General features: G+C 56.6%; 1 protein-coding gene across 3 annotated transcripts in view; it reads right to left on the bottom strand.

The window, feature by feature from the left end:
- IGF1R (insulin like growth factor 1 receptor) overlaps window positions 1-15,754 on the bottom strand; it is a 95,883-nt gene that overhangs the window by 12,764 nt on the left and 67,365 nt on the right. For all 3 annotated transcript variants that reach the window (XM_045571999.1, XM_045572000.1, XM_045572001.1), the window contains exons 3-13: window positions 8,914-9,244; window positions 8,528-8,676; window positions 7,695-7,839; window positions 7,010-7,224; window positions 6,101-6,227; window positions 5,112-5,350; window positions 3,976-4,143; window positions 3,627-3,834; window positions 2,492-2,784; window positions 1,141-1,274; window positions 211-370 (exon numbers count right to left, since the gene is read on the bottom strand). In XM_045571999.1, the coding sequence (XP_045427955.1) occupies window positions 211-370; window positions 1,141-1,274; window positions 2,492-2,784; window positions 3,627-3,834; window positions 3,976-4,143; window positions 5,112-5,350; window positions 6,101-6,227; window positions 7,010-7,224; window positions 7,695-7,839; window positions 8,528-8,676; window positions 8,914-9,244 (2,169 nt within the window). The remainder of the gene's footprint in view (window positions 1-210; window positions 371-1,140; window positions 1,275-2,491; window positions 2,785-3,626; window positions 3,835-3,975; window positions 4,144-5,111; window positions 5,351-6,100; window positions 6,228-7,009; window positions 7,225-7,694; window positions 7,840-8,527; window positions 8,677-8,913; window positions 9,245-15,754) is intronic.

Here is a 15,754-nt window from a genome sequence, read left to right as displayed (position 1 = left end):
GAGGATCCAGGATAAAACTCTGAGGATCCAGGACAGAACTCCGAGGATCCAGGACAGAACACCGAGGATCCAGGACAGAACACCGAGGAACCAGGACAGAACACCGAGGATCCAGGACAGAACACCGAGGATCCAGGATAACCCGGGCTTCCCCAGTCCCGGCCCGCGTTTCTCTTGCCGCCCGGTGGCTCCCTCCTCCCCCGGCCTCACCTTTGTCCTGGACGAAGAAGAAGATGGGCTCTGTCCAGGACCCGTTCCCGGACAGGGAGGTGGCCTGGATGCGGGCCGTGTAGTTCCCCGGGGTGAGCTTCTGCAGCTTGGCCCCTCCGTACTTCTGGTAGTCCTGCCGGGACACGCACTCCCGCTGGTCCTGTGGGGGTCGGGGAATGGATATAGGCGGACTTCCCACAGACACGCGAGGATCCGGGGGGACTCCCGCGGCCCAGCCTCTCCCTCCCACCGGCCCGGGATCCCGATGTGCAATAGAAGGAAGGAAAGCAAGCCTTAGGAGGCTCCCGAGCGTTTCTGCTTTTAAATACACGGAGAGGCCGGATGATGATGAAATCTGACTGCATAATCATCTGGCCACTCGGTGCATAACCTATAGAATAAAAGGCTAATAGGCAAATTGTCCCCTCGACCAGGAGCTCGACCAGCAGGCAGGCTGGCCAACCGCCCGTGTCCCCTCCCCCTGGCCAGGCTGGCTGGACCCCACCCATGCACAAATTCATGCACTGGGCTTCTAATATATAATACACACACACACACACAGAGTGGCCAGATTATTATGCATTGAGATCATAATAATCTGGCCACTCAGTGTACGTTTCTATTGATATCACAGAGGAAGGGAGAGGGGAAGAGAGAGAGAAATACCCATGATGAGAGAGAATCATGGATCGGCTGCCTCCTGCACGCCCCCTACTGGGGATGGAGCCACAACCCAGGCCTGTGCCCTGACCGGGAATCAAACCGGGACCTTCCTGGTTCACAGGTTGACTCTCAACCACGGAGCCACGCCAGTCGGGCTCAGTCCTTATTTTATTGTTTAAAGTCAAGCGAAGCAGCAGGGGCCGTAACCAACGGTTACCCCGCGAAGGAGACCCCCCACCCAACCGCGGCCCCCCGGCCCTGTCTCACCTCCTCCTGGGACCCGTACTTGACCTCATACATGAGGATCAGCCCGTTGGGGTTCTCAGGCTCCGGCCACATTAAGATGACGGAGTCGGCCTTCTGCTCCCAGGTGATGGGCCCGGGAATGTCATCTGCTCCCTCTGTGTGCGACAACGAGGGACGAGCCATCACGCCGGGCGCGGTTCCCCCGGGAGGGATTCCGACCCTGGGCTCACCCACAAGCACCCTCCTCAGGTCCAGGGCCAAGGACCCCGTGAGCTGGGTGCTCGCACACCCTGCAGGTCTGGGGGGGGGGGGAGCGGAGACATTTGATGACCCATGAGCCCCTCCAGGCCAGCCTCTGCCACCTCCTGCCGCCATCCAGCCTTCTTTCAATGTTTTATTTTGATTGGTTTCAAAGAGGAAGAGAGAGAGGGAGAGAGAGAGGGAGGGAGGGAGAGAGAGAGAGAGAGAGAGAGGGAGAGAGGGAGGGAGGGAGAGAAACATCTATGAGGGGAGAGAACCATGGATTGGCTGCCTCCTGCGCACCCCCTACTGGGAATCCAACTGGGGACCCCTTCGGCTGACATGCTATCCATGGAGCCACACCGGCCGGGGCCGCATCCGCCCTTAAAGACAGGTGGGCGTCTGTCTGAGTGACAGGCAGCCTCTGACCCACAGGGAGATGGAGAAGACCCAACAAGCAGGACCAGAGGCGGCTCCGGGGATGACCTTGGGGAGTAGAGGTCACTCAGAGTCCAGGCAGCTACTGGGGACTTCCCTGGAGCTGCGAGGACTCAGGAGGGGCCTGGCCCAGATGGGGAAAGGCTGGGGGAATGCACACCGGGAACCCAGCTAGAGGAGGACGGGAGGAGGAGGGGAGGAGGAGGGGAAGGAGGAGGGGGAAAAAGAGGAGGAGGAGGGGGAGGAGGAGTGACTTCGAAGCGACTTCTGTTCCCTTTTATACTCTGTATGGAAATTCTGGGGTGGGAGTGATGGCGCCAGGAGGGGTCTGCTCACAGGCGAGCACCCGCTCTTTTTACTTATTTCTTTTTGTAAATATGTTTTTATTTACTTTATTTATTTACTTATTTATTTTATATGTTATTGATTTTCACAGAGAGGAAGAGAGGAATAGAGAGAAACATGGATGAGAGAGAACCATCCATCAGCTGCCTCTTGCACACCCCCCTACTGGGGATGTGCCCGCAACCAAGGTCCATGCCCTTGACCCCGGGAATCGAACCCGGGACCCTTCAGTCGGCAGATGGATGCTCTACCCACTGAGCCACACCGGTTTCGGCTTTTTTTTTTTGGGGGGGGGGCCCCATTCTTTAAGAAGCGGGAGGCGGGGCGGGGCGGCTGGACCGCGCCGTACCTGCAGGCATGGTCCGGGCGAAGACGAAGTTGGAGGCACTGCAGCCCAGCGTGTCGGCCTCGTGGTTGCAGCTGTGGATGTCGATGCGGTAGAGGGTGAAGGGCTTCAGGTTGGAGATGACGGTCCGCTCCTTCTTGTCCACGCGGCTCTCGAAGAAGGGGTGCTCCCAGCCCGAGTCGTCGTCGATGACCCACTCGGTGGTGTTGAAGGGGTCGGTCACCGAGCTGTTGCGGCCCCGGCCGGAGAAGCTGGTGTTGGAGACCTGCCCCAGGTCCCGGCGCTTCCTGTCGGGCCTGCGGGGGAGACGCGCGCACACACACACACTCACACACACACACCCCGGGCTCGCACGGCCCCCAGCGCCCTCGCCTCGTCTCCGCCTTGGGGTGGAGTCACCGAGAGAAAAGCAAAACCTCCCCCCCCCCCCATTATTATATTTATATCGTTATTTTTATTACGTTAGCTAATACATTCATTAAAAGGTGGAATGATACCTCCTTATGTATTTTTTCCCATTCTCTCTCTCTCTCTCTCTCTTTTTGTTTTTTAGAAAAGCAAAATATTTTTGTTGTTCCATTTATGTTACTTTATTAATTAATTTAGCTAATACATTCATTAAAAGATGCAACGATACCTCATAATTTTCTTATTCCTCTCTCTCTCTCTCTCAAGAAAAGCAAAATCTTAACCCAGGAATGAAAGGAGCTAGGCAGCCCTCCTGGCTAAGAGCCAAGCAATAGTCCAAGGATTTCCTTCCTTTCCGTTTTTTTCATTTTTATTTTTCAAATGCATCTTTTTTTAAAAAAAAATTGATTTCAGATAGGAAGGGAGAGGGAGAGAGAGAAACATCAATGATGAGAGGGAATCATGGATCGGCTGCTTCCTGCACACCCCCTCCTGGGGATCGAGCCCACAACCCGGGCCTGTGCCCTGACCGGGAATCAAACCCTGACCTCCTGGTTCACAGGTCAAAGCTCAACCACTGAGCCACACCAGCCGGGTGCTTGTCCCTCCTTGATGGTGACTGGGTGCCGGCCCGAGGTCCCGGACCCCCCAACTAGCGGTGGGAGAGGGACCCACAGGCCCTGGGTGGGGCGGGGGGGGGGGCAGGGACAGGGGGTCCGCGGAGACGCACCGGGGCACGAAGATGGAGTTGTGCAGGAAGTTCTCGAAGACCTTGCGGTACTCGGCCTCCTCCTTCTCCAGCTGCTTCTCGGCCTCGGTTTTGGGGCAGGCGCAGCAGGGCCCCTTGGGGGGTTTGCAGGACTCGGACTTGTGGTTCTCCGACAGCTCCTCCTCCAGGTCGAAGGTGCCTTCCGTGTACTTCCGCACCGGGAGCTTGTCTGCTCGGGAAAGGGGGCGCACGAGGGCCGGTCACCCCGCTGGGCGGTCAGGGCGGGACGGCGGCCCTGGGGCTGGGACACGGGCTGGCAGGGGCGCCCCCACCCCCCTGGGGTCCCCGGTCCCCGGTCCCCGCGCCCTGCCTTTGGAGCAGTAGTTGTGCTGGTACAGGTAGGCGTCCTGCGGCTGCTGCTGCCAGCGCACGATGTAGTAGCTCAGGTTCCCGTTGGGCAGCGAGGGCGGGTTCCACCTGACGATCAGCTGGGAGGACGAGTTGGAGGCCGAGATGACGTCCAGCGGGATGGAAGGCACTGGAAGGAGGGCGGCAGGCGTTTCGGGAGACGGACCGGGACCCGAGATCCGGGCCCTCGGCCTCCGTGCAAACCGCCCGGAGCCCACAACCGGCCCGGGAGGGGAGGGCGGCGCGGAGAGGCACGGGGAGGGCTGCGTCTCCCCCCGGCCTCCGTGACCAGGCCGCCCCGGGGGGCACACGCCACTGAGCTGCGGTCGGACGAGGTGTGTGTGTGGGGGGGACCCGGGGTGGAGCGGTACCTGCGGCGAGCATGAGCAGCCTGCGTCTCAGCAGAGATTTTGGAGTCCCGGGTTCAAATGGCAAGAACCCAGGTGAACAGGGGAAGTGAAAGGGGCTAGAAGGAGAGGGAGAAAGAGAGGGAGGGAGGGTGGGGAGGAGGGAAGAAGAGAGGGAGGGAGAGGGACAGAGAGGGTGAGAAGGAGAGAGGAAGAAAGAGAGAGAGGAAGAAGAGAAGGAGAGACAGAGGGATGCAGAGACAGAAGAGAGGAGAGAAAGAGAGATAGGAAAAGAGAGGGAGAGAGGAAAGGAAGGAGGGAGGGAGGGAGGAGGAGGAAGAGAGGGATAGAGAGGGAGAAAAGGAGAGAGTGAGAGGGAGAGGGAGAGGGAGAAAGAGAGGGAAGAAGAGAGGGAAAAGGAGGGAGAGGGAGAGAAGGAAAGAGGGAGGGAGGGAAGAAGGGAGGGAAAAGAAGGGAAGGAGGAAGAAAGGGAGAGAGGGACAGAGGGACAGAGAAGGAAGGAGGGAGGGAGGGAGGAAGGGACAGAGAAGGAAGGAGGGAAGGAGAGAGGGAGGGAGGGAGGGAGGGAGAAGGAAGAAAGGGAGAGAGGGAGAGGGACAGAGGGACGGAGGGAGGGAGGGAGGGAGGGAGAAGGAAGAAAGGGAGAGAGGGAGAGGGACAGAGGGACAGAGGGAGGGAGGGAGGGAGGGGAGAGCGGTCCGGAGCGCTGGCACGGCCGGCCGCAGGGTACCTGAGGCGTTGGTGCGGAGGTACAGGATGTCGCTCTTGGCCCCGCGGATGTGGTCGCTCTCCACCACGGTCAGGGTCACGGCCTTCACGTAGATGGCGTACTGCGTCCAGGGCTTGAGGCCGTGCAGGAGGATGCCGGGCTCCATGTCCTTGTTGGCGGGCAGGTCCACGTCCACCATGTTCCAGCTGTTGGAGCCGCAGGCGTCCTGGCCGTCGTACTCGGTCACGTTCTGGTAGGGCCTGCGGGGGCGACCGACCCAGCGCTCAGAGCCCCCAGCTCCCACCCCGGCCCCCGGGGCTCCCTCCCGCTTTCTTCTCTTCTTCCTGTTTATCTCCCTGTCCGTTTCATTTTTATTATCATCTAAATCGACCCCTTTCTTAAAGAAAAAATACATCAGTATTGACTTCAGAGAGGGAGAGGGAGAGAGAAACATCCATGAGGAGAGAGAACCATGGACCGGCTGCCTCCTGCACGTCCCCCCTCCTCCTCCTGGGGACGGAGCCTGCAGCCCAGGCATGTGCCCTTGACTGGGAATTGAACTGTGACCTCCTCCTGGTTCAGAGTTCAAGGCCCACCCACTGAGCCGCACCGGCCGGGCTCCTTTGCATTTGTTTTATTCAGATTCCTCCACCCCCTGAAGCCAGTGCCTGCCCTTGTTTGTTTGTTTGTTTTTTAATATATTTTATTGATTTTATGCAGAGAGGAAGGGAGAGAGATAGAGAGAAACATGGATGAGAGAGAACCATCCATCAGCTGCCTCTTGCACACCCCCTACTGGGGATGTGCCCGCAACCAAGGTACATGCCCTTGACCGGAATCGACCCCGGGACCCTTCCGTCCCCAAGCCGATGCTCTACCCATTGAGCCAAACCGATCCCGGCCAGTGCCTGCCCGTGTGTGGCTGCTACCGGCAGTGGGAGACCTCACGTGACAGCGGAGGACGCGCGGATCCCCTCCCTGTCCCCCCTCGGCCTCGGCCCGGGACTCACGCCTCCTTGTAGTAGACGGTGAAGCTGATGAGGTCCCTGTAGTCTGGGGGGCGGTACCGGTGCCACGTGACGATGATGCGGTTCTTCCAGGTGTTGGTGGACGTGAAGTGCAGCAGGTCGCTTTCACCTGGGGGGCGCGGGGCACAGCCGTGAGGGGGACCCCCGCCGCCGTCTCCGCCACGTGCCCGAGGGGTCCCCCGCCCCGTGCCCCCGGGCTCCAAAGCTGCCTGCTCATTGGCTGTCCTCATGTGACAGCGGGGACGGGGCCCGAGGAGGCAGCGTGGACACGGACACCACACCCACACACACACACACACACACACACACATGCACGCACACACAGCTCCTGTCCGGACGTCTCGGTGGCTTTCTTACTTCTCACCAGGGACCCAAATACGGGTTTCACCCCATGGAGCTCGCAAGGGCTCCAGAAGGAGACCCCGTGTCCCCACAGGTGGAATGAGGAGGGGGAGACACACACACACACACACGGATCGTCTCGATTGGAAAAGGAGTCCCTTTGTTACCCAGCGGGGCCCACCGCGTTTTGACTCAAAACGTGTTTCCCAAAGTGTGGTCCGCGCACCCCCAGGGGTACGGGGGGAAGAGTTTGGAGGGGGCACGCGTTGCACCGGAGTTTGGTGGGGACAGGCACTGCACCGTGCTTAGCTGCGCCTCATTCTACGTCCTCATGAGGACGAGGGGTCCTCAGCGTTAGGAAAATTATAGAAGGGGGACACCTACTACGTCAAAAAGTGTGGGAAACACTGGATTAGAGGATAATCAAAAAGGGCCCAAAGAAACAATAAACACAGCTTCTTCTGCATATCTCCAACACACGTGCACACACGTGTATCACACGCACACACGCATGCATGCATGTGCACGCACGCGGGGGCGCCCACTCACAGGAGGCCCTGTCGCCGTTGTTGCGGGTGTTGATGTCGCCCTTGCCCTGGCGCCCCCGGGCCCCGGTCATCTCCTCCATGCGGTAGATCTCGGACACGCACAGCTTGGGGTTGAAGGCGAAGTACATCTTGCCGGACTTGAGGGTCAGGTTGTGGGTGTCCCAGTCCCACAGCTGCTGCAGGTTCTGGTTGTCCAGGACGTAGAAGGAGTAGTTCCTGCCGACACAAGTTTTTGTTTTGTTTTTCCCTCCCCCATTGGGTCCCGGAGGAAGTGACTACCCACTGAGCCACCCAGTAGGCGCGCCTTCCTCACTGTCTCTAAGGCTCGAGGCCCTTACGTTCCAAAGACTCTATTTTTTTTTTTTAAACACGTTTCTTGATTTCAGAGAGGAAAGGAGGGAGAGGGAGAGAGAGAAACATCCATGATGAGAGAGAATTATGGACTGGCTGCCTCCTGCACCCCCCCTTACCCCCCCACGCCCGCCCTGGGGATGGAGCCCGCAACCCGGGCATATGCTCTGACCAGGAATCGAACCCTGGTTCATAAGTCGACTCTCTAACCACTGAGCTACACCGGCCGGGGCTCCCTTCTTCTTGACAAGAGGGGGCTCTCACCCCCGGAACACAGAACCCTCCGGGCGCACAGCTGACCCCGGGCCGCGGGCGGGCGCGCGGGCGGCACTCACCCCTCCAGCTGCTCCTCTCCCAGGACCTGGCGGAGGCTTTTGAAGAAGGACAGGGAGACCAGCGCGTGGGAGTGGCGGATCTTGATGTAGCCCGTGACCACCTCGATGAGCCCCATGAAGTTCTCCAGTTCCGAGGCGATGTTATCTGCGGGAAGGGGGGTGGGGCGGAACCGTGTTACCCAGCTCCCGCTCAGGCCTGCTCTGGGGGCGACTCTGAGATGCTCAGGCTGCTGGTGGGGAGCCCCCTCCCTTGTCTGAACAACCCCCTTTCCCGGAACAGCCCCCCCTCCCTCAGGGCAGTGGAGGGTGTCTTCCTTGGAGGCTGGATGGGATAGCTCCCAGGCAGAGGAAAAGAAAAAACAGTCAAATCATAAACGCCAGACCCCCTGTTAGCTATCTGGAGAGCAGCTTTTGTTTTATTAAAAAATAATAATAATAATAAATAAGTAAATAAATTAATTAAAAAAAATAAAACACCCACAAAACACCTATTTTTATCCATTTCAGACAGGAAGGGAGAGGGAGAAAGAGAGAAACATCCATGATGAGAGAGAATCGTGGACCGGCTGCCTCCTGCGCGCCCCCTAGTGGGGATCGAGTGCACAACAGGACCTGCGCCCTGATGGTGGATGGAACCGGGACCTCCTGGCTCGTGGATCGGATGCTGCACCTCTGAGCCAGCGGGCTGGGCACTGGGCTGTTTTTCTAGGCCAGTTGTGAGCCAGGGACGGGTAGCAGAGGCCCCACCACCCCCAGAAAACCCAGAGGCCCTGCAGGCCCTGCAGGAGGAGGGCGGGGCGGGCGGGGAGGGAGGAGGGAGGAGGGATACTCACTGCCCCTGCGGATGTTGATGAGCAGGTTGCCCTTGAAGATGGTGCAGCCCTGGAGCATCTGAGCCGAGGTCACCGAGTCGATAGTCTTGGTGCCCTTGTACTCCTCGCAGATCTTGGGGCACGGCCCTTCGCAGGGGACGCAGAACATGCTGCGGGGGGCAGAGAGGGAGCCCCGCCCCGAGGCGGAGGTCAGCGCCCGCCCCGGCCCCCAGAAAACCCGCCAAGACCCGCATCCCCTTCCCGCGGCTACACTCGAACCACCGCCGTGCGGCTGCTGCTATTGTTTCAGTCTCTTTGCAACAATGTAACGCAGGCCCGCTCCCTCCCCCAGCCCCTCCCCACAGGACAGGGTCTGGGGGCGCCGGGGACCCCGCGCCGGGCCTGACCTCAGGCTGTCGTTGCGGATGAAGCCGGACGGGCACTCCTGCATGCACTCCCCGTCGTGCAGGACGAAGCCCTCCAGCTCGAAGCCCTCCTCCAGGTCCTCTTCGTCGCCGAGGGGGATGTTGGCGCAGAACTCGCGGTCCACGCAGCGCCAGCCCTCGAAGCGGTAGGTGTCCGGCGGGCACTCGGCCACGCACACGCCCTCGTGGTAGTAGTGCTTGCAGGCCACGCAGGCCGCCTGGTCGTCCGGGGCCGTGCAGCCGCCCAGGCACTCCTCGTGGCAGCACTCATGGTTGTCCGTGCACGCCCGCTTCCCGCACGCGCTCGGGCAGGCTGTGGGGCAGAGGGCGCGGGATGAGCACGCTTCGTTTCTATTTTTAAAATAGATTTTTTTATTTTAAAAAAAACCATATATTTCATTGATTTCTTTTACAGAGAGGAAGGGAGAGGGATGAGAGAGAAACATTCACCAGCTGCCTCCTGCACACCCCTCACTGGGGATGTGCCCGCATCCAAGGTACATGCCCTTGACCGGAATAGAACCTGGGACCCTTCAGTCTGCAGGCCGACGCTCTATTCACTGAGCCACACCAGTTAGGGCAGTTATAACTTTTTAAAAAATATATGTTTTATTGATTTTTTATTTATTTATTTATTTTTTTACAGAGAGGAAGGGAGAGGGATAGAGAGCTAGAAACATCAATGAGAGAGGAACATCGACCAGCTGCCTCCTGCACAACCCCCACTGGAGATGTGCCCGCAACCAAGGTACATGCCCTTGACCGGAATTGAACCCGGGACCTTTCAGTTCGCAGACCGACGCTCTATCCACTGAGCCAAACTGGTTTCGGCGTATAACTTTTTAAAAAGATTTTTATTTTATTATTAAAAAACATTTTTATTGATATCAGAGAGGAAGGGAGAGGGAGATACAGAGAGAAACGTCCATGAGGAGAGAGAATCATGGATCGGCTGTCTCCCGCACGCCCCCTCCTGGGGATCGAGCCTGCAACCCAGGCACGTGCCCCAAAGGGGAATGGAACCCGTGACCTCCTGGTTCCTAGATCGATGCTCAATCACTGAGCCACCTGGGCTGGGCTAGACGAGATTTAAGGGGGGGAAAAAAATTTAAGGAAAAGGGAGAGATTTCCCCGACCTGGGCATGACCCGCCTGCTCTAGGGAAGCGTGATGAGCGTGACCGGGGTCCAGGTATTCGACAGGGACACACAGGTGTCTCTCTCACACACCCCACATCCCCTCATCCTGCCTTTAACATTTCATTATCGTTGTTATTATTCTGTAGTATTTCTCAAGAGGAGCAGGAGAAAGAAGACAGGGGGGAGGGAGAGAGAGACAGAGAGAGACAGAGAGAGAGAGAGAGAGAGAGAGAGAGAGAGTGGGGAAAGATCCCCATAGATTCTGCTGTTGTGACCGCTAGGCACAGCCACATACAGATGCCCCCTCGCAGGTCCCAGAGGCTTACATGGCCAGGCGGAGGGGATAAAAAAAATAGTAATAATACTCGTCTCACACACTCAAAAATTACTCCAAGTTATTTTAAATCGGGGACTGTTTGTATATTCCTTATAAGTTGATGAAGCGCGCACTGTCCCTCCATGACTCAGGGCGGAGGAATGGGGAGGGGCGGCTATATTTATCGCCCGCCGGCGGCTCCCAGCTCCGGCCCTGCATGCACCCCCGTTACTGTACACACAGCCACGGGGGCGGCACCCATGTCCTAACAAGGCCGGCCTGGGGCCCCCCTTCAAGGGGAAGCGAGGCCCCTGGAGTCGTGGTTTCGGCTGCATCCCAACACCCACCGGTGCCGGGGCCCATTTGTGCACAATGACATGCCTCATATCAATGCCACTAGTAGGTGCCTACTGTATACATCCAGGCTATCCAGTAAGTCGCCACAAATAACACTCCTTTTTAATATATATATATATATATATATATATATATATATATACATACATACACATACACACACACACACACACATATGTATATATATTCTTTTTATTGATTTTTTATAGAGAGGAAGGGAGAGGGATAGAGTTAGAAACATTGATGAGAAACATTGATCAGCTGCCTCCTGCACGCCCCCTACTGGGGATGGAGCCCGAAACCCGGGCATGTGTCCTGACCGGGAATCGAACCAGGACCTCCTGAGGATATTTTTTTTTTCCCCATTTTATTTTTTAAGAGAGAGTGGCAGGGAGGGTGTGAGATACACAGAGAGAGACATTGATGAGAAAGAGACCCATCGATTGGCTGCCTCCCACACGTGCCACGGGAACAGAGGTCCGTGCTCTTGACCTGACTCAAACCTGTAGACCTAACCCCTGAGCCAACCCTGCGAGGACCCCAAACGAGTAAGCTCTTAGCACAACCTCCTTGAACAGCATGGCAGAGCCGCTGCTGTCCCGAGTTGCAGTGCATCCTCATGGCCAGCAGAGGGCGCACGAGACCGGGGCGTGGACCCTGCTTGCACATCATCTCTTTGGACGCGTTTTGCGTTTTACTCAGAACAAGTACTGGCAAGTGACAAAAAAAAAAAAAAGAGAGAGAGAAAGAGAAAAAGAACATGTTTTGCAAACAATCAGAGTGACCTGAAACCCCGGGTAAAGGCTGAAGTCAGCGTTTGTTCATCGCAGCAGCACGGGCCAGACTCTGTGCAAACGCTTGCTAAGTGGGGCGCGCAGAAGGGAGGGCTGTATGTGTGTGTTGAGGGGGGAGGGAGGAGAGGGAGAACCTGGGCTTCTCGGTTTCCCTTCACCTACCAGGACCTCTCACCTCAGGCCCACACCCCGCCCCCAGTCTGGGCTGCGAGAGGCTTTGTTTTGCCCGAGTCTGGAGCATCTTTGCAAAGGAGACGGATTCCGAAAGCGAGGTGTCATCATCGTTCCTCTGGAGCTGAAAGCAGCCCCAAGAAGTTGGCATCCCTGCGAGGGTTGAAAGGGAAGGGCCGGGGGAGACCGGGCTGTGAAATTCACCCCACGCACAGCATAGTGGTGGTGGTGATGGGGGGGGGGGGGTGAGGATGGAGCTGGGCCCAGCCCCCAGGCCATCTGAACTCGGTGCCCAGGGCCCTGTCACAATGTGATGTTCCCCCTAGAACAGCGAATAAACGACCCACCCACGCGAATACCCCTGGATAGGATTGCGAATTGTAAAATGGGCCCCTTCCCCCCCATTTTCCAATTCTGAAACTGTCTCCCAGCCACACAAGTCCCCCACACCACCCCATCTAAGGTAAAGCCTACTGATTGCATCTGTACCCCAAAATGCACGTCCTCTCCTCCATCCACAAAATCATGCCTCAGCTTCCCCCGCAAGCTCTCTTGCTCCTGCCCTATGCATGGGGAAGCACTTCTCTTCCCTGGATTCTCCTTCTCAGCCCTCCCGGGGCTCTGCACGAGGCCTGCTGAACCTGTTGCTTCCATCTCCCCAACCCTCTTCAGCATTGCACGCCCACCATTCCTCCCTCCCTCCCATTCTCACCCTCATCCTTTGCAATGCCTGCACCCTAGCAGAGGAAGTGCCTGGGGCTCCTAAGCAGCTCGGTCATGCTCAGAGAAATATGCGTTTCACCCCCACGAGGTCCTTGGAGAGAGTGATTCCGACTGGAGCATGAGCGTGCGTTCACAGGGAAAAAGAGGATCTTGCTCCGAGACTTGGGTTATTTGGAATTCCTAAAAAGGCCAGCCTTCTTCATCACATTCACCAACACACCTACATGCATCCCACCATCCGGCCTGCTGGCCGGAGTTGCAAGGCCGCCAGAAGCGGCATCCAGCCGCCGCCTCCCACACGTGGGAACAACAGGAGGTGAAGAAACGGGCCTCGGGACCTCTGACCACAGAGGGCACGTACCTATTGCAAACGGCGCCTGCCCTGGAGCTTGCAAAACGTACAGGAAATCCTCCCCCACCTACACGGAGAGCCCCTTGCCAGCAAGATGAAGTGTAAACACTTTTCTATTAAATTAGCCAGGTGTTTAACACACACACACACACACACCATCCCGATCCAGTATTTTAAAAATCCTGGCTGCCTTTCAAGCCTCCTGGTGCGGCCACGTGCCTCTGCCTCTTTGTAAGGGGCAGGCTTGGCTTTTCTCTTTTCCTTTTTTTCTTTTTTAATGAATACAAACAATCTGCAAATTAGTCCACATCGGAACACGCAGCCGGGAGAAGGCAGCCAGAAATCCCATTGCCTTGATCTGGGCTTTTTTTTTTCTTTCCTGTCTTGACACTGGATTCGGACGGAGAGCAACAATGTAAATCTATGTATCCACAGAGCAATCGTTAACTCAGCCCTAAAGTTACTAACGATGCGATAGAGACCTATCCTCGAAAAATGAAGAAATACAAAGAACGGGAGGAAAGTGGGTAACATCTGGGCCTCCGAGTACAGATTAAATTTTTTTCTTAAATCCTCACCCAAAGATATTTTTTCATTGATGTTTAGAGAAAAGGGGAAAGACAGAGAAATATCGATGTGAGAGAGACACATCGATTGGTTGCCTCCTGCATGCAACCGTGGTAAGTGCCCTTGACCGGAATTGAACCCGAAACCCTTCGGTCCACTGGCTGACGTGCTATCCACTGAGGCACACTGTCCAGGGCTCAGCTTACAGAATAACACGGGTCCACGCATGTTGATGAGATCATCCACGTAAAAAAAAAAAAAGAAAGAAAATCAAACGGTCATCTACCCCAAAATGTATGAGAAAGCAAAGAGCAGCCCAGGAGCTGCGCTGGTGAAATGAAAGGCGACAGTTTAGGAACGGCCGACGCCCCATGGTGAGCCGGTTGGGACACCTTTTGAAGGGCCCCAGTCACATCTGTTTGCCTGCCTACTTTTTTTTTTTTTTTTTAATTAGGTTTTAGGATGTGTCGGTGTTGAACATTTTGAGATGGCTTGCATTCACGTTCTGGGCATATTTTGATTGATTTCAGAGAACAGAGATGAGGGAGAGAGATTGATGGAGAGACACCGTGAGGAGAGAGAATCGTGGATCGGCTGCCTCCTGCATGCCCCACCCTGAGGATGCAGCCCGCACCCCTGGCGTGTGCCCTGACCGGGAATCCAATGATGACTTCTTGGTTTCTAAGTCGACACTCAATCACTGAGCCATACCAGCCGGGGGTGGGAGTGCGAGTGACTTCACCAATTTTATGTTTTATGTTACGTTTTTCCTTCTTTCACGCGTGTTCTCTGCACGGGGGCAGGAAGCATGCTTTCTTCAGTGACTCACGCCACGTGCTCCCCGGCTGGCTCCTCCGGGGTAGGGACACCGGAGTCCTACTTGGTTCTTTCTTTCCTTCGTCTCCCAGTGGCTCCCGGAGGGTCTGAGAGAGCCGCCATCAGGGCTGATGGGAGCCTGGCTCCCTCGTGATGCAACCTTTCTGGGGGCAGCCACGCCTTTGCACTCTGCAGCAAATGTACGCGCAAGGGAAGGTGTGTGCGCGTATGCAGATGAGCTGCCTGCAAGGGAAGGTATGTGTGCGTATGCAGATGAGCTGCGTGCAGCGGAAGGTGTGCGTGCGTATGCAGATGAGGTTGCGAGCACAAGGAAAGGTGTGCGTGCGTATGCAGATGGGCTGCCTTGCCGTTTTCGCCTGGGCTGCCAGGAACCCAGGGCGACCGCATTCCAGGAACCAGCCTGCTGGTCCCGGGTGCTTATCTCTCCGACTCCACCACTGGGGCCCTGTGTCCGCCGTCTCCTGCCTATTTTTTTTTTTTTTCCTTTAAATAAATGAAAATGTGCCTCGTCCTCTCTCTGGCATGAGACACCGTGTAAACACCCCAAGCAAATAAGCCCCCCGGGGGGAGCCCCTTTCTCGGTGCTGGGGGTGAAGTGTCAGGAAATAAATGACGAGGAGAAGAGGAATGTGGAAAGGGATTCTCCGCTTGCCTCCTGAGGATGGAAAGAGGGCAGCACTCAGAGGAGCCACGGCGACGGGATGAGGATAAAATAAACCGTGGTCCACCGGCTTCCCTCCTCGGCTGCTTTTCCGGAGAAGAGGCAAAAAATAAAATAATCATTTGACCGAAGACCAAAACCCACGGGCTGAACAAAACCAAACAAAACCCAATTTGTTGTTTTTGTTTTGTTGTGTGTGTGTGTGTGTGTGTTTTGCTTTGGCAGAGAAAAACTTTCTAATGGAAATGCCTCGCTCTCTTCTGAGGGCTGGATGGAAATAAAAGCTGAAGGATCCGGCTGGAAAAGCACAAAATGGATGTTTGCTATCATTAGCAGGAAGGCGCCTGCCATTTAGGGGGCATTGAGACTGCTCCCCGCGCTCTGAGCTCGGCCTGCAAGGCCTAATTTCATCACTGCGACTTGGAAACACGCGTGGCCCAGCAGACCTTTTCCCACATGGGGGTGGTGGGGGCGCTGAGTGTGGCTGCCCCCAGCCACCAGGCCGGCACTGCCACCCCTGCCATCTGGTCCCGGGTCCCGGGTCCCTGCTCAGAGCCGAGGGTCCAGGGCCCCTCTACCCGGGCCACAGGTTCCCAGAGCAATTACCATATTCCCCCCTCAGGCCTCACAGAAGGGGTCGGTATGACTGCCCTGATCGGGGGGCTGGAAACTTGCTGGGGACACCATCTGACAAGTGGGAGACAGATCCTGCAGCTAAGATGGCAGGAGGCTCAATTCTGTGCCTTAAGGGTCTCTCCCAGGGCCTTTCGGAGCCGCCGATAGGACCAGAGGTCTGTGGGTTGGGGGTGATAAAAACAAAACAAAACAAAACAAAAACTGGGGACTTCAGGCAGAGTTTAACCCCACTTCCAAATAGTTCTTAGCTGTTTTTGCTGGAAATGTCCGG

Source organism: Pipistrellus kuhlii, unplaced genomic scaffold (genome assembly GCF_014108245.1).
Source record: "Pipistrellus kuhlii isolate mPipKuh1 unplaced genomic scaffold, mPipKuh1.p scaffold_m20_p_42, whole genome shotgun sequence".
Lineage (NCBI taxonomy): Eukaryota > Metazoa > Chordata > Mammalia > Chiroptera > Vespertilionidae > Pipistrellus > Pipistrellus kuhlii.
This window is presented reverse-complemented; position numbering and strand designations above follow the sequence as displayed.